General features: G+C 31.6%; 1 protein-coding gene across 2 annotated transcripts in view; it reads right to left on the reverse strand.

Annotated features, from left to right (window-relative positions):
• Positions 1–221: 221 nt before the first annotated feature.
• The window catches only part of rst (irregular chiasm C-roughest), a 47,786-nt gene continuing 28,188 nt past the window's right edge, over positions 222–19,819 (reverse strand). Inside the window, exons 1-5 of one of the 2 annotated variants that reach the window (XM_073978056.1) lie at positions 7,544–7,764; positions 4,671–5,813; positions 4,471–4,598; positions 3,979–4,399; positions 222–3,671 (exon numbers count right to left, since the gene is read on the reverse strand). In XM_073978056.1, the coding sequence (XP_073834157.1) occupies positions 2,980–3,671; positions 3,979–4,399; positions 4,471–4,598; positions 4,671–5,700 (2,271 nt within the window). In that variant the 5' untranslated portion in view covers positions 5,701–5,813; positions 7,544–7,764 and the 3' untranslated portion in view covers positions 222–2,979. Of the gene's footprint in view, positions 3,672–3,978; positions 4,400–4,470; positions 4,599–4,670; positions 5,814–7,543; positions 7,765–19,819 lie in introns of those variants that run through there. The other variant, XM_073978055.1, reaches the window with a different exon arrangement.

Genomic DNA, 19,819 nt, shown 5'->3' on the forward strand with positions numbered 1-19,819 from the left:
TTAAATATTATTTTTGGATTTTTTGTGTTTTTCTGTTTAATTTAAAAAAAAAACATATACAGGCTAAACCAAGCAAGTTGTGTGTGGGTATGTGTGGGTGTTTGAGTGTTCCATTGTAAGTTAGGTGCATTTATGTGAAAGGCTAATGAGTTATGATTTTTTGTTGTTCGTTGAGTGTAAATAGTAGCAGGCTTTGTTTTTCGGTTTCGTTTTTTATAAAATTTTGCACTTTTGCATAAAATACTATTTAATAGTAAGCTAAAAAATAATTTTCAATTTCTTTTTGTTGTTGTTTTTTTTTTTTCTCAAAAGATTTGTACACAAAAGCACAAGTATTGTTGTTTTAATTAATAATGATGACAATGATGAGTTTGGTTTTTTTTTTGTTTTGTTTTTCAAAATATTTCAACAAATTTTAAGACACTACATTCAAGGTAATTGCAGACATGCTTTGATCAGAAACTAAAGCCAAGTAAAAGCCCTGGAAAATCAAAATTTCCCAAAAGCCCCATCATGATTAAGGTAAAGCCCATATACATACATATATCGATACTTATAAGGTAAATGTTTTCTAAATACTATAAGGAGAAGGTTATACATTTTGGCTATCGTTTACATACTACTAAGTACTTAAAGATTTAAAGTTAGAAGATTTAAGTAGTAAGTGGGACTCTATATATACAGTTTCCAATTAAAGTTTTTGTTTCGAGTTTGTTTTTCTTTTTTGTTAAATTTAAAAATAAATCTTTTAAGGCTAGCAAACTAAATTTAATTGTGAATTACAAATTAATATTTTGTATTCAAGTTTGGTTTTCTGTCTTTAAAAAATAATAATCTAAAACAAGTTGTTCTTAGGTCTATCAGGTACTTTGGCTTATTTATTGTTAAGCTTAAAAGAAACATAAATCTAAAACTAATTTTAAAAACAAAAAAATACTATTTTCGAAAAGAAAATCCTCTAATAAATTGTTTCGTTTATCATTTCGTTTTTCTGTTCTGTTTTGTTCAATATTTTCTTCGTTTATCTAAGGCTAAAATTCAACATTTCGGAAAATTAATGGCGAGAGGAAGGAGAAAAAGAGCGGCAGTTTTTGTTCTATTTATTTCAGTTATTTTAACGGACCGGAAATGCCATCAAATTCTTGTTGTATGGCTTCTAAAGAGAGACATTGTTTCTTACAAAATTTCGAGTTTTAAGTCTTTGTTCAGTTTTTCGTTACAAATTTAGTTATATAGGATTGGTTGGTCATCATCGGGGCTTGGTAATGGATTTGAGCATGTGTTTTTTGGTGAGTTGGGAGATTTGAAAGGGAATTACCTTCTTTGGGCGTTATTAAATGTTTTGAATTAATATTAAATGTCATTACGACTAAAAGGTCAGATTTAATTACTTCAAGCAAAATCAACATTGACTCAAATGTCTTGAAAGAGATATCCCCTCTTTAGGCACCAGTTTTACTATGCCCCTGCACCTTTGTAAAATTCGTCATTCTAATCAATTGCCTTTGAATTAGCAGTCGAATCAAATAAAAATTATCTCAAAGCATATAAACGCTTGAGCTACTAGTTGGGCGCCATTTTGTTGCTATTGTAGTGCAGCTGATTTTTTTCATTTAATATACGTTTCTGAAGACATTGAGGTAGTTTCGAATTCTTTGGAATCAAAACTAAGCCAAATCGTGAATAAAAACCCGTATTTTAAAAGCTGTTTTTTGGGAGTGGAAAAAGTCAGCGGGGACTGAGTCCGGTGAATACGGTGGTTGAGGCACGATAAGGGTTTTTTTCCAAACACGAACGCACAACCATCGATTTGTGAGCAGGTGCAAAATACATTATTGGTTTTTCCACAATTCTGTGCCTTTTCGACAATCTAAACAACCTTGACTTTCAACAAAGACATACATTTCAAAGTCTAAATAATGTGGAGGTCACATTGGGCGCCATTTCTTCCCATATTCTTAGCATGCAAACTTCGGCAGTATTCAATGGCCCAAAAGTCTACTAACTTAGGCGTAGCGTTGGGTGCCAACGTAGATACATATATAAGATAAGATATAAGCTTTGTTCCAGAACTAAAAAGTTTTTATAATTTTTACGACTTTTACACATTTTACCCGAAAAACTGTTCCTGTACACAAAAAAGTTGTAAAATGTTCACTTCTCTTTAAACAAAATAGGCGCTGAATTACGCTCTCTTTAAAAACTTTTTACTCGACAAATTCGAGCGTGTAAAAAATAGTAACATGGTTGCCGGCGTCTGACTGGCTGGTACGCCGACTTTGACATTTGTTCCAGTTTTTTCCATTTTTCCGTTCCCGAACTATTTCAAAAAAGTTTTGTGTGAGAACAACTTTTTTACATTTCTCTCTTTTACTAGTTTTCTTATTAAAAATACGGGAACGAAGCTATAATTTTCAAGGTCAAAATAATGTGGAGGTTACGTTGGGCGCCATTTCTTTCCACATTATTACCATGCAAATTTCGCCAGTATTCAATAGCCCAAAAATCTACGTTGGGCGCCATTTATTCCTACATTCTTACCATGCACATTTCGCTTCGTGTTCTATGCTCTAAAACTCAACGTTGGTCGTCATTTCTTTACACATTCTTACCATGCAAATTTCGCCTGGTATTCAATGCCCTAAATCTCAACGTTGGGCGCCACATTAGGGCCTAAATTCCACTCCAACTCGGAGGTTGCTAATTACCAACAACTCAAACGCCAGTTAGGCTTTCACCACCTTCCTTCGAAGTTTTTCCCCTGGTCACCACAAAAAATGTCTCAATCAATCCAAGCATTCCAAAACCATGATGACATTTTGTTTGTCTACTTATGTCTGTAGTTATCGTTGATGGATGCACACGTGTATATATACAGAATTTCAGTCTTTGTTCTACACTTACTTTCAATTTGAGAAAATTAAATCATACATACATACAAACATAAATCCTAAATCTCTTCACCAATTTGGTGGCTTTTTACACAGCTGTGGGTGGTGGCAACAGCGATGAATTCGATGATCTTAAATATGGATTACCATAAATGGCACTAAAACGTGGATCAACAGCTGATGCTGGTGGTCCTCCTGCTGATGAGGTAACAACATGTGTTGCTGTACTTTGATTACTACAGCTGCCATTGGGCGATGAACTAACAACAGACGCCGTTGTCGACTGTAGGCTAGGAAGTCCATTATCTTGTCGTATATCACGTGAAGTAATTATGCTACCAGCTAAACTACTGCTACCATTAACATTTGTTAAAAATGTCATGGGCAATGTTTGTTGGTGTTGTTGTTGCTGCATTTGTTGTTGTAAATGATTTTGATGATTGTTTTGTATAATTGTAGAGCTACCATTCGATTTGGTGGAGCATGTTGTGAGGTATTGGGGCGGTGGAGAATAGTGTGTAGTATAATCACCATATGGTACATAGCCACCGGAAATATCAACTTTGAGATCACTATAGTTGGAGGTACGATCACCGGCTTCCATTTTGCAGGAGCCCACACCGCCATTCTTGGTAATTTGATGTTCGCTAATGACATCGGCAGGTGGCAATTTGGAACGTTTTTTACACTTGAAATAGACAATAACTAAGATTGTAATGATCATAAGCAGGGCCACAGCCGAGATGCCGCCAACAATGGTCATCAGGAGAGGGACGCTTTCTGTAATATAGAAGGAAAGAAGGAATAGAAAAAATTGAAATTAGTATTTTAAATGAATTATGGAAAAATAACTTTTAATAAACGTTTAAATCTAATGCTGCAGTATTCAAATGTTGCTAAACATTTGAAGTGAAGTGTCAACATTCAATATGTTGCCAAAACATGGAGAATGTTGAAGCACCATTACAAAATGCTGATGCAACATTGAAATTTTTTGATAAAAACGACGTTTTATTTTAAATTCGGAAAACTAAAAATTATTTCAAAATGTTTATTTGTTTTTTTCCTTTCATTTTTCTTTACTTACTTTGAGCTTGTAAATTAATTTCCGCCACATCATTGCCATAGTCATTCACCACTGTACAGTTGTATTTGCCATAATGATAGGATTGACTATCGCGTATAATCAAAGTTGATTTGACACCACCGGGAACGGCATCAACCAAAATGGAATAATCATGACCCATTTCAGAGCTAATTTCGTGGCCATTAAAAGTCCAAGAGACATGGCGGGCCCGAGGAACAGATGTTGCAAAGCACTCAATGCGGGCGGTGTCGCCCATTAAACCATACTGGGTGCGGGCCGAGGAGATGGAGGGAGATCCCTTCAAATAGACATAGGCATCGGCAGAAATTTCAGGATAACCGGGTACATTTGCCTTGCAATAATAACGACCAGCAGTTTCATTGCTAACGCTGAAGGTTAAATTTGAACTGGAGCCAACAACCTAAAAACAAAACAAAAAAGAAATATTTTAAAACTTCTGCATTTGAACAAGTTTCCATGTTTCCAACTTACCCTATCAATGGGATGTTGAATCCAAACAATATCTGGTGTGGGATTACCATCAACTTCACAGTTCAGTGTGACAATGCTGCCAATGTCGGCCTCAATTGATCTGGGTTTCTCTTTGAAGGTGGGGCCATCTATCAAAGAAACAATAAAATAATATTTTAGAAACTGCTTTCAGTTACCCTCTAAAAAATTGTAATACTTACAGCTAATATCCAATGTCTCGCTGTCCTCACTTTTGCCAATGGAATTTTGTACCTCACACTTGACAATGGCATCATGGAATTTCCTTGTAACATTTCGAATAATCATTTCGGTTTTTTGCCCTCCACTAATAGGCTCATCATTAATGTACCATTTGTAGCGCACATCACTGGGATTGGCTTCTGATTTACATTCCAAACGCACCTGAGAATGTTCCAAAATCCGACCATTACCCACAGCACCACCAATGACATTCACTGTAACCTTGGGGGCATATTTGACATCAATTCGTATCTTGGCCGAACGATATGTACGATCGGCGGTATTTTGAGCCTGACACGTGAAGGTGGTATTGTGATGCTCCTTTTTCGGTGTCAAACGTAATACAGATTTGGCAGTAAATCTACGCAAATCAGGCATGGGTATAATGGTATAGTCAATGTTATCAGTTATGACATTACCAAAACCATCTATCCAGGTTATTTCAGCTGCTGGTTTACCACCCACCGATATGCATTCAATGTCCACCTTGCGATCTTCTGTGGTGTAGATCACCTCACCTTGGACAATTTTGGGTGCTTCTGGCGGTACGAGAACGGTAATTTTGGCAAATGTGGAACGTACTGCCGGTTGGCCTTCAGGACCGGGACTAACTTGACACTGGTAACGGGCATCATCATCCAGCATGACGGGATAAATTTCCAGGGAATAATCACCCTCTTCATCACTGCCAATCATGCTGTATCTTTCAAAACCGGCCAAATCCCGAGAAGTACCCAAACCAAAATCATCTTTGGTCCACTGGAGGGTACCTTGTTTGTTTATAACGCGGCAAGGTAGTGTGACACGAGCACCCACCACAGCTGTTTGATCTTGAGGTTCCATGGCAAAACGTTGATTTTGAAAATGTGTAAAGAGATTTGAAGATTTACTTTCCGCCGAGCATAGCAGTAGCGAGATGAGGAGTAGAGAGTGTAGCAGCAACATGTTGAGAAAGTTTTGAGTGCGTGTAGAAGTCGAAGAAGAAGACATCTTGATAATGGGGTGGTGTGATAAAGATTGTTGTAGACTCAACTCCTGTTAGTAGAGGTGGAGATGAAAGTCCTCTGAAACAACGGGAGTTGACCTTTGTTGAAATAAAGTAACTGTAAAGAGAGAGAAAAATCAATTAGAGGAAAGGTTAACATTGGTTCAAAATAAGTGAAAAAAAATAAATTAAAAAAGGGGGGTACATTTAAAATTTGTCTATCTAAAATCTGGCTAAATTATTCAAAATGTCACAGTTATGGGCCATATAATTCGAAATTCATTTGTAAATTATAGCAACAAAATCGCAAATTCCTTTCAATTACCTCCATATATGGGGTCTGAAACAACACATGATCAATGCAATATATATATATGGGGTCTCATATATGGGGTCTGAAACAACACATGATCACATTTTGGAAAGCGAAAACGGGCTAAACCTTTTAAAGTATTTAAAATCTGGCGTTACAGATATATTTGATCTAAACAATATCAGAAAATGTTGAGGCAACCAATTTCAACATTGAAATTTGTTGTCTTAACATTAATCCAACATTTCGAATGTTGATTCAGCGCTGAATGTGTTGATTCAACATTAGGAAATGTTTATTCAACATCGGGTTTGTTTATAAAACATATACAAATACTGCTTCAGGGAAAACTAAGAGCCACTCGGAGGTTGTAAATTTTGACTAAAGGCACAAATCTAGAAAAAACTTAATAAAAAAAAAAAACATTTTTCCATGTTGAATCAACATGTTCCAACGTTGAGACAACATGTTCCAATGTTGAATCAACATTTTTCAATGTTTAATCAACATGTTTCAATCTTGATTCAACAGTTTTCAATGTTCGATTAACATTCCAGATATTTTTAATTCAAAGTTTAATAATGTCGATTTCACATTGAAAAATGTTGATTCAACAATGAGAAATGTTAATTCAATATTGAAAAATTTTGATTCAACATTGGATCACGTTGATTAAATATTGAAAAATGTTGACTCAACATTGGATCACGTTGATTAAACATTGAAAAATGTTGGCTCAACATTTAACACGTCCCAATGTTGGAACTTGTTGATTCATCATGGTGAAATGTTAATTCCAGATTTGTGGATCTGAAAACTTGGAGGTCGTATCGGTTGTAAATTTGACTAAAACCACACATTTATGGGATATATGCATGTTGATTCGACGTAGAAGTTTTCATTTAATATTTGGAGATGTAGATGCAACATTGGGAATGTTAATTCAACATTGGGAATGTTAATTCAACATTGAAAAATGTTGATTCCAGATTGAAACATGTTAGGTAAGCATTTAAAAATGTTGATTCAACATTGCAACATGTTGACTCACCTTTGAAACATGTTGACTTAACATGGAAAAATTTTGATTAAATATTGGAACATGTTGATTCAAGAGTTGTGGACCTGAAAATAGGGTTTTCAATAGCTAAACATGAAGGTTTAAAATTAACTGGAAAAAACTACCCAATTTATGAACTGCTTGCCGTTCAGAACATCACTAAACAAGATATATGTAAGCATAAATTAAGTGGAAGCCTTGAGGAACATTTTTTCAAAATTTGTTGTTTCCAACTTTGGCTATTTTTTGTCAAAAACTCCGCTTAGCTTGAAAATGGTTTATATTGTTCCCTAGTTTCGTGAGAATTGTTTGTTTCTTATTTTCTTATTACAAAATTATATCCAAAATACGCTTACAAAATATTAAGTTTTCTATGCCCTTCAAAACACCAAGAATTTTAAATTGTTTTTCTCTTGAAATAATCCAGTTCTATGTTCACATGGAAAAACTGTCTGAAAGCTCAAAAAATGATTACCTTGATATGTGTGAAGATATTCCCAGAGATTATGGCGACAGGTTTTTTAGCTGGCCACTTTTCCGCCAAACTGTTAACACACAGTTAGTTACACTGCACCTGATGATGGATGCATTCCTAGGCAGTTTCTTTGTTACCAAAAAAATAATAAAAACAAATAACTTCTTGTTGTTTTATTAAGGTGTCTTCCTTGGTTTTATGGCGGGTTTCCTGGTATGAAGGCACACACACATACACATCGAGAAAAACAATTACCCAGTCAGCATTTTTTTAAAATTTTAATCAAATTCGAGTCTTTTTTGATACGACTGCACGATTAAAAAGCTAGAATATGAGCTCATTTTCTGATCATAAATGACTCCTTTGTCGGTAGGAAAACATAACCTCAGGCGACTCTTCTAAACAAATCACAAATGAGTCTTTTTCGAGTCGTATTTCAATCACTTATTGGTGTTTTGTTGATTAATTTCGGACCCTTTTTCGAGTCTTTTTAGAGTCATGTTTATAATCATTTATGAGTCTTTAGCGAGTCATTTATGAGTCTTTTTGTTAGACGAAATAAATTAAAAAATTTTCGTTTTATTCTTCTTTGTTTCTTTCCTTTGTTTTATAGTCTTTTCTGCTTTGATATGTCTTTTAATTATCCTTTATGTTGCTTGGTGGTTAGTATACTGCTTCTTCATTTGACTTGGCAAAACCTGTTGTGTTGTGTTTGTCTGTACCTTTAATATTATACGTTACATTTATATCAAAATTTTGTAGAAAGTGTATATGAGAATTTTATTTTTTTATTTACAACCAAATAAAAATAAAACAAAGCAATCAGTTTTTAATCACCTAACTGTTCAAAATATGATCAGAGTATACATAATTATAATCACTTTTCAAACACCTGTATGACCCTTTTTTGATTAAGCATTTTTCAATCTTCCAGATGATCAAAATGTCACAATAAATAACAAAAAATTGTCACATTTTAAACACCTCAATGATTTATTTGTGATTGCTACACATTTGTTGTTGTATTTTCAATTGAACTCTTTTTAATCATTACAGGGAGTCACTTTCGAGTCCCTTTCTGATCACACAAGCGACTTAATCAATTTTTGATCACCAAAAGGACTCTAAAAAGACTCCTCAATGTGATTTTTGAAAAAACAGTCTTCTAAATGCTATCTGGGTAATGTTTATTAAATGTTATTACAATTACACACAAACACAGTGGGGTTTTGATTTTTCTTTTTGGCCCACTGACAGACAATAAGCCGGCAATCAAAGTTTCTGGAATTAATATGGCCAGCAGGGGGGCTACAATAAAAACTATTTTGCTTTCCACTTGTGGTGCGTATAATTGTAGTTTTAGTTATTATAATTGTTTTTTTTTTTTTGTTTTTATTCTTTTTTTTTTTGGAAGGAAATATTTATTTTTGAACTTGAATCCCCCCAACTTAAGGGGAGCTATCCAACAAACACACAGGTGTTTTGCTGAACATTTTTTCTCACGCACAACAACAATTTTTCTAGTTATACCACATTGTAACTATTCAAAGAAATTTTCTTGCTGGCAATCAAACAATAAGCTGTTTTTTTCTCAACATTTTTGCTCTAGGTTCTATTTCAAATGACCCCATGACTTCCGTGACAGCCAAACAGCCACCTAGAGTAGAGCGGTAGCAGTCAACAATACCAAGAAAATATAATAAATTACCTTAACTCAAAATCTTTTGCTCTGTTTTAATGTATCAATCACAGCTATCCATCCCAAGCATTCATGTATGTATGTATGTATGCGGGATTGCATCCCATAGCCATACCATCCATTTTCAATTCTTTCATTCATAGATTTGTTACGCCGGCAAGCTGATTCATACAAAACATTCCTTCTCATACCGGTTGGTTGGTTGGCCGGTCTTAAACGACAACGACAATAACTTGGTTTCGATTAAAAAGCCACATTATTAGTGGGCTTCCGTTTCAGGTTTTTTATTTTCTCTGTTGCTAGCTAGCTAGCTGTCGAAGTAGAAAAATCCAAAAGGAAACAACAATTCAATAAGGAAAACGCAACACAGCCTAGCAGCTACTAAGATGAAGCTGAGACTCCCTGGCTTAGCTGGTTGACGAACAATCTTGTTTTTGTTTTTTCTTATTTTCTTACTGAAAATTTGTTATTTCCGTTGGTGTTTGTCGAATTCCTATCACCAATGATGGCGGTGATGATGATGACGATAATGATTGTGGCTGAGAGTTTTCTTTTACTTTGAAGTTGTTGTTGTTGTTTGGTGGACCCATGCGATAACAACAATTACTTACTATTTTAAATGTGTCTCTACCTTTCTATTTGTCCACCTGTCTACTTTTGCCACACACTCTCAGCAACCAGTGAAGTTTTAGATAGGCATGTGGGGGCCCAACAACAACAACGAAACATAACTCTAAAGAAGAAGAAAACTTTCAGCATAAACAAAATAAGTGTTGAGAAGATAATTATGTCTTAATGTTGAATCTTTTGTAATGTTAAAAAAATTCCCAAATTTTTTTTTCACACAAAAGAAATTTGAACAAAGTTTAATTTTGTGTGTTTAATTGTCATTTACAGTAATACCCAGATAATGGCAACTAATTCTTGAAAACAATGAGGCAGACCTTGACTCACTACCCAGGGGGGAGGTAAACTTTTTTGTTTTCTGTGAATGAATGAACGACTAAACAGCCCACATATGAGGTGTTGGTAATTTAGGGCTGGACTAATGAAATATGGTGTTATTGTCGTCTTGGGGCACAGTGGCATTAAATCGTTTTCCGGTGTTTTGTGTTCAACAAATTATATTATTTAAACAAAAAAGAAATATGAAAAATACCTCTTGAAGAAAGTGTAACAAAAATCTAAACACTTATGGCCATCGACACGCATATCTCTTCTATGTGAGAATAAAAGAAGAAAGAGTGGGTAGATGATGACACAAATCCAACAATTAAATTTTGATTTTTTTTACTTGTTTCTTTGTTAAAGGAATTTTTTGGAAGTGTTAAAATTTTTATGAGTGCGTAATAATAATATTCCTTTGTTTTTGGTTTTTGTGGGTCACCTTCTTTAAACCTTTCTAAAAGAAAGCTTGACCATTAAACACCATGATATTTAATGTATGAAAGCAGAGAAAATTTGTGAAGTTGCCTAAAGCGGAAGTGTTTTGTCCAAGGAAATGAAAACCTGAATCACTTTTTAATGTCCTCCAAATAAAAGACAAATGCAGTTTAACGGAAATATGTGGTCCATAAAATGTTCAAAATAATTTTTAAGGTTTATTGAAAGCAATATTGTTTTATTGAAATTTAAATCGTTCATGCTGCGATTTTATGGTGTGAAAAAGTTAATGTTTCTTATGGCTTAACGGTTATTTTGCCTAAAGTGATTGGATTTGTAAGCGAGTTGAATCATCGCTGAATTGTATTAACACCACCAAACCCAAAATCAGTAAAACAAAAAAAAAAAAACAAAATAATAAAATAATAAAATAAATAAATAAAAACTATTCTATATAAATAAATATATGGACATTTCTAAGTGAAATCGGACACTTTTTCAATTTTTTTTATTTCCTTTATTGTTTGATGTGGTGATTAATCGAAGTTAAATACAAACAAATTTCAAGAAAATCGAAGAGTACAATTATTGATGAAAATTGATTTTAAATATTTAATCTATTTTTATGATGAAAAAATGTACAAGAAAATATTTTTTTCTATTTGTGCCAATAGTAAAGAAGTTATGAGTAGTTTTTACAGAATTATACTTTTTTAAGGCGTGATATCTCTGGAACCGCTAGTAAAAAAAAAACTCTGAAAATATACTGAAATGTTTTGCTGATGAACAGCATAGCAAAAAATAAAGGAAATCAAAAGCCCATTTTTGCAAAAGTGTTCGATTTCACTTAGAATTCCCCATATTTATAGTCTTTAAAACTAAAAATTCTAAAATAAGTTGGCCTTTTTTGATTAATTTCATAAATTCTTAACCCAGTTTGTTTAAAGAATGAAAGCTTTTAAAACTTTTGTTATAAGACTTTGCTCTATTTGGACTATTAATTTTCTGAACGAAAACCATCTGCACCAAATCATTTTGATGAAGTTCTCTTCTAACGGCAGCCTGTCATAAAATTTATAGCTCAAAACAAGCCATTGTAAGCATATCAAACAGAGATTTTGATAGGTCCATTAAAATTATCGCCTTTTGCCTTATATAATTCGTTGGTGCCTTTCTATATTTAGTATTATTATAATTTTTTTATATTTTTTTTTCGTTATATGCTGGTGCTTTGGCCAACCAATTATGGTGAAGATTAGGCGCCAGATCAAAAACGAAGACTTATTTATCGATAACAAATCAATAAAATATTAGACGTCTACGTCTCGCAATATTGTTTGGTGGTGAATAACATTTCACATTTCCTGGTAATCTGATTATTTATGGGCCAGCAAAATTAGGCATTTATACAAAAGACAAAAAACTAGTTTTACAAATGCCCTCTTTGTTTATGTTATATTATCAAATCGCCAAAATAAAAAACGATGATCAATTTTTACAAGAAAAAGGTTTCATTTGATTGAAGAAAAAAAAAAAACATAAGTGAAGTGTGTCACCTTGTGCTTGTGTGGCTCGTTAAAATGTAAATTAAATTCACACTTTGACCGAAGAACTAATGTCGACATTTAACAAAAAAATATCATGGCTCTACAATCATAATAATAAAAGAAAATGATAAGCAATGCTGTTAATTCATTCAACCTACGCTTAAATTGTGGTTAGCTTTTTTTAAGCTAGACAAACAACTAGCCAGCCATCCAAGTCAATGATGTTTAGTGGGCATCACATCAAAGTAACATGTTGCTCGACCTGTCTGCTGAGCTGATGGTGGTGGAGTCCTAAAATATTTGTGTGGGCGTTTTTCTTCTAGCAAAGCAACTAACATTGAATGGCTGCATATAATTTATGTTTATTGTATCTGTTTTCATTTTGATTTTTTTTCGAAAATTTGTTAATACAAAAATTAAAAATTAATGAACAAAAAAAATTCATAATAACTTGAAATGACACAAATGACATTGCTTGAGCAACGCCCTTAGCCAATGATCGTACATATTGACATTTCAGCAAGTTTTTTTAATTTTAATAAATTTCATATTAATAAAAATAAATTGTAACGTGGTTTATTCGAAAAATGTTTAAACTCTAGGTTTTGTTACACAAAAATTAATTTAACATTTAAAAGGAATTTAAATTTAAGCATACTAAAAAAATTAAAATTTCTGTATACCAAGGGTAAAATAGAAGGAAAAAAAGAAGAGGCAGGAGAGAATTGAACTGGCTGAAAAAACTTCAATATTGGGCAGGCTACCAGTATGAAAGAAGTGTGATTTTGGCTGCAAGAAGTAGAGATGTTCATGTCTGTATAATGCCTATAATATAAAATTAAATATTTCAAGACATTTATAAATTATTGTATAATCATAACGGATAACGGATTTGTAAATAAAGAAGATAAATAAAAAAAAATATTTTAAAAAATGGCAAATATAAATCTATCTTCCTGAAGTATACTAAATAAATTAATATGGAAATGGTTCCTACAAACTGATTATTACATTATTATAGAACATTATTGAATAAAATCCTTTGAAACAAAAATATACAGATTTCTAAAAAAATATATATTTTATATATATATTTATTTTAAATTTATATTTATTTATGTTAACCCAAAAAGCTGAATTTTCTTCTCCCCTAAAACACAAACTAAAACCGTTACTTTATATCCTTTAAATTATATTAGTGCATAACTTAAGGCTCCCCACTATTTTAAATTTATATTTATGTATGTTAACCCAAAAAGCCGAATTTTCTTTCCCCCTAAACACAAACTAAGACCGTTACTTTATATCCTTTAAATTATATGAGTGCATAACTTAAGGCTCCCCACTAATTGGTAATACAAGAAATCTACCGAAAAGATCTTTACAATCCCTTTATGCAATTTGATCATCTTTCAAAATCATAAAAAACCCAAATGTCCAGTCTTTTATTTTTTCTTTTTATATTGAAGCTAAGAAACAGCAACCTACATGTTTCTTTTTATTAAAATAACATCAAAACAGGACCAGGACAGACATACATACATATTGAAAATAACATTGAGAGAGACCCCTTACATTGGATGGTGATGACCCTTTCCTTTATGGATGGTAAAATAATATTTTAAAACTTGTTTTGCTAGTATTAATGTAATAAAATCATGCATACAACAAATCCTGGCCACACAAGGACCTGTTTTAAAAATCTCCCCTAATTTTTTGATTTTCTTAAGATGAAATATTTATTCTCGCCTTTTGGCTTAAGGAAGAAATAAAAAACCATAATAATTAATCCTTTAATGATATATGGTAGACTATGGCCAGCTAGGCTACCTTACAGACACCACAGTCAAAGCAACAACAACACCACCACAACCATCAACTTCATAACCACTACCAATAAATACATTATTGTTATTATTATCATAAATGCCACAAGTACTTCGTACCTCGAGAGAAAAAAAGGGGAGAAATCCTTGTTTTAATGACTTCCAAACACAACCACAAGAAACAAAATATAAAACAACAGCAACAACAACAAAACCCAGTCACTGGCGGCGCGACAAAAAACAATAACTACCTTCAAGAAAGAAGACCTAAAATTAAAACTAAAAAACACCAATCTCTTTAAAGTGAATAAAAATCAAGTTTTGTTGAACACCTGAACACAATAAAACAACAACAACTAACTTTTAACAACTACAACTTGAAGAACAGAAAAAAAACTAAAACAATCCTCATCATCATTGCCGTCAGTGACTTAAAAAAAGCAAAGATCGTCGTACAAAACTGATTGATATATGTACGACATATAGGACGAATGCGTACAAATTCAACATTTTACTACTAAATACACGCACCAAATACACATGTACATACATATGTACATCCACTTGTTCACGTATAGTGGCGGTGGCGGCGACAAGCGAACGCATTACCCACCATTATCATCATCGTCGTCGTCATTCACTCACTGACAATTCATGTTCGATAATTTATTTCAAAAACTGTTGAAGGGGAGAAGTTAAGGCTAAAAGGTAAAGTGAGTAAAAAAACTACGTTACGACGTAGACACACAAAAAAACTCCAACAGCTCCAAACGTCAGCCGCCAGTTGGTAGTAGTAACTGAGGCAAAAAAAAAAAATCAATGAAATGAAAATGAATACTTCTTTCTTACTGGTGCATTCAACGCTGCCGCCGTGGTCATTGATTGCATATTTTTACACACAACTGAACTGAACTCAACTTGTATGTCCAAATGTGTGTATGTATTAATTCGAAGAAAGCAAACCTCACAACTACTTGTAATTGTTAAAGCTTTAAGAGTTAGTGTTGCCAAGCATAAAAAGGATTCTAGGATTCAAAGGTCGCAAAATTTACAAAATATGTCTCCAAAAGCAGCAGCAGTAAACGTCATCTACTGTAGCTAGGAAACCCAAAATGGTCGCACTGCACCGCAGACCACACTTGCGTAGATGAAAATATCCATAATTTACTCGAGAGAAGATGTTTGTGGTCTATTTTAGAGTAGACAAATATATTGGCTACTGTAGCTAGGTAACTCAAAATGGGCGCACTGCACCGCAGACCACACTTGCGTAGATGTAAATATCCGTCATTTACTAAAGAGTAGATGTTAATATTTGTGATCTAACTTTAGAGTAGATGTTCATATAGATTATCTGCTGTGTAGAAGTCATCTACTGTAGAGTAGATGTCCATATTGCTCATCTACTGTAGAGTAGATGTTCATATTGGTCATATACTGTAGAGTAGATGTCCTTATTGGTCATCTACTGTAGAGTAGATGTCCATAATAGTCATCTACTGTAGAGTAGATGTCCATATTGGTCATCTACTGTAGAGTAGATGTCCATATTAGTCATCTGCTGTGGAGTAGATGTCCTTATTTTTCATCTACTGTAGAGTAGAAGACCTCAATGGTCCTCTGCTGAATGAGTAGATGTCCTTATTGGTCATCATCTTTGGAGTAGATGTCCTTATTGGTTATCTTCTGTAGAGTAGATGTCCTTGTTGGTCAACTACTGTAGAGTAGATGTCCATAGGGTAATCTACTGTAGAGTAAATCTGGTCATCAAATGTAGAGTATATGTCCTTATTGATAATCTACTGTAGAGTAGATGACTTCAATGACCATCTATTTTAGATTAAATATCGTTATTGACCATCTTATCTAGATTAGATGTCCTTATTAGTCATCTACTGTGTAGTATATGGCCTTATTCCTCATCTACACTAGAGTATATGTCTTTATCAGTCATCTACGATATATTAGATGTATATTTTGTTCATCTTCTGTACAGTAGTAAATTATATGTAATAATTGTTCATCTACCTTGATATAGATTCATAACATTGTTTATCTACATTATAGTAGCACTCCACATTATTGATCAATGGTAGAGTAGATGTCCATATAAGTCATCTATCACAGAGCAGGCAACCATCTACGATTTAAAAATTTTTAAAGAATATTTTCTGTTAAAAAAATCACTGGAAAGGTTCCTACTACCTTTTTTCGTAGCTCGGAAACTTTTCTTCCACATCTACTTGGCAACTCTAGGCTGTTAATAGCTTACATAAATACGCACACACACCTAACTAAAAGATGATTAAAAGCAAGTAGTGGTGGCAAAGAAAGAAGACAACAGCGCAACAAAACAAATTTTAACAACAAGAAAGAAAAAAAGGGTTCTTTGCTGTATATAACTTGTATTAAATTACGGTAACAAAATAAGGTCGTAACAGCGCCAGCAACAACAACTACAACAATGAACCGTAAAACTTCCTTTTTTCATGCTCTTAACACTTTGCAAACTAAAAATGAAATTACCCTAATATTGGGGAAACATCTATGAACGACTTCTGCTACTTCTTGGGTTTCTTTTTGTTCTTTTTTTTTGAGGATTTCTTATCTGGGGCAATGCAAAACAAAAGAAATCGACCGCTTTAGCTGGAAGACTTGAATATCCTTAAACAACAACAGCAACAACACCAAAGAAAAAGGAGCCCTAGCCCACAAAAATTTAAATTATCAAAAGGGAGCCTTCTTTTGTGTTGTGCACTTTGAGGCAATGAATGGTATGAGCCACTAATTTGTGGTAATATTAATAAAAATATATATTTTCTCCCGTCATGGCAATAATGTGTTACACTGGCTTGATATGTTCATGCATGCAACACAACAACAGCCAACAACAAACGACTTCAGAAACTTAATTTGTGGTCATTTTAATCAAAGGGTTATGTTCAAGGGTGTTTCGCCGGCTTCCCCTGTTTTTTTTTTTCTTTAGAATTCCAACATTTATTGGTAATTCTATTTGTCCAAGGGCGTCAAATTGTATTGTATGAAGAAAGGATATCCGGCAAAAGGATAATAAATATAATGGGCATTTTCGAGAGTAATTAAATGAGATTTTTCTTGGACTATGTGAAGGGAAATCGAAGAAAGGGGTGGTTAAAACAATTTTTTATATAAAATTTTAATGAAATATGAATGTTTTACAAAAAAGTTTCTATTATTTCCGGCAACGGAAAATCTAGCATTTCTGGAATATTTATTATTAAATAAATTTATTTATTATTAAATAAATTATTAAATAAATTTATTTTTATTTTTTTTATTTTTTTATTTTTTTAAATTTATTTTTATTTTTTTAAGATATTTTTATAATTTGTTTTCTAAGAATCAAACATTTATAAAATATTTATATTTATATTTTTTTAACAAATATTTTTTATTTTTGTAATTTATTTACTATTATTTTAAATAAATGTTCCTATTTTTAAATTTTTTATTTAATTAAATTTATTTTTATTTTTGAAATATTTATTAATATTAAAAATCATAATAAAAAATTATAAAAAAATCACTAGCAACTAGGGCTATCGGCCTTATTTAATTAAATATTTTAATTGTTTAAGAGAAAATTTTTAAAATTTATTGTTTTATGATTTATAAATGCATATTTTCATAATTTTATATTTTGTATTATAATAAAAAATTACTATAAAATTATTTAACATATAGCACCTAATACTATCGGCTAATTGTCAATAAATTTTATTTTTTTTGTTTTTTATTTAATAAAATATTTGTTCTAAGAAATAAGGCATATTTTTTATGTCCTTTTAACTTTTTTTATAACTCATTTTTTATTATTTATAAATAATTTTTAATGCTTTTTATGCTTTAATTGATATATTTTTTTAGAAAGGCACCTTTTTAAGATTTTGTTTTATTTTCTGTTATTTAAAATAAAATTGTAGAAGTTTTTCCCATGTTTTAATTATGCACTATTTTGTTTTTTTAAGAAATATTTTTTATAATCTATTTTTTTATGATTTATAAAGGGATATATTTATAAAGTCATAAATTAAGAAAAATAGATAGTCCTAAGGTCAACAAAAATTACATTAAACATTGTCATATTTTTTATAATTTATTTTCTGTGGTTTTAAATACATTTTATCAATCTTTGCAATTTTTTTTTTGTTTAATAAAATATTTTATTTTTTAAGAATTGAATTAGAAAGTAAAATTTTTAAAGTACATTTCTTATATTTTATATTCTATTATTTATCAATAAATTTTATCTTTTTCAATATTTTTTATTTTATATTCCTTTTAAGAAATAGTTTTTGTACTTTATTTTTTTTCGATTTATAAAGGCATATTTTTTTATAAATTATTGATAACTTTTTAGTTAATTTATTTTTATTTCATGACTTTTTGACTTATTTTTACGAGATATTCTCTACAATTAGAAAAGCACATTTTGCAAGATATTTTTTTACAAATTATATTATTTATTATAAAATTTTATATAAATTTTAATTTTTTATTTAATACAATATTTTATTTTGTAAGAAATATTTTCTATAGTTTATTTTTTAAGATTTATAAAGTGATATTTTTATTTAATAAAATATTTTAATTTTTAATAAATATTTCTTTATAACTTATTTTCTATGATTTATTAAGACATATTTTTCTTTTTTAAAAAGTTTATTTTATATTTTTTCCACTATATATTTATCTCAATTTTTTATTTAATAAAATGAAAACAAATTTTATTAAATAAAAATAAAAAACCTAATTAATATTTAAAAAAATCATTTACCTCTCAATCCCCCGGACAATCATTAAGCACTTTTGTTTTTCATAAGACTCTTTTTCGAATTTGTAATGACACATTTTTCCATTAAAATTAATGATTTCTTCTTTTTAACTTAAAGCCAAAAAGGTTTCCCCTTCGCTCCGCTACGTAAGTTTGGTTAAGAAAAATCAATCACCCACTTTGACCAATCGGTTCAAAGAGTCATTTGAATCAGGTTGTCTTGTCGTGTATCCAATAACCTACGTACTAAAGAAGACAAAGAGCTTTGTCTTTATTTCCCTTTTTTGTCTTCGTTTGTTGTTTCTTCAATTGTACATTTGGTGCCAAATCCGATTATAACTAATTATGATACGAGTACGCTTTAAGTCACCTGTACCTATAGTACATAAAACCAAATAGAAGACAAGCAGATAAATATGTATATACATACATATGTATGTACAATTGTGGTAAGTTGATACATCATGATGTGTAAGTTTACACATGTCCGTATGTAGCAATGTACGTCTCAGACTGTAAAGGGACCAGCCATAGAGAAGTCATATGAGGTCACCAGTGTTATTATGTTGGAGTATGTAGTTGGGCGGTCGAAGGGTTACATTTGTGGGACAACATTATTCACAAAATTAAGGTGACTATTTGTTATGGAAGGTATGTACAAAACAAATGAGTTAATAGTGAAACAGTTGGGCAGCAGTTGTTGCTTTCAAATGAAATGAAAATGTCCCCAAATTAAGAAAATATTTCAAAATAAGGGACAAAATTTCTTCAAGAGTCTGGAATAATTCTTCTTAAATTTGTCTTCAATAAATATTGCTTTTGTTGTTGTCCTTGTTTTTTTATGTCTAATTGCTTATGGATACTTTATTGCTGTTGTTTACTTTACCATAATTAAAATTATTAAAATTTATGAGTTTTGATAGCTTTCAGTGGTGGCAATTTTAAGTACCTTAACGTGTTTTTGTTTTAATATTACATTTTTATTGTGATATATATAGTCATGGTTTT

This window comes from Musca autumnalis, unplaced genomic scaffold (assembly GCF_047663935.1).
Source record: "Musca autumnalis isolate F117 unplaced genomic scaffold, ASM4766393v1 scaffold_3, whole genome shotgun sequence".
Classification (NCBI taxonomy): Eukaryota; Metazoa; Arthropoda; class Insecta; order Diptera; family Muscidae; genus Musca; species Musca autumnalis.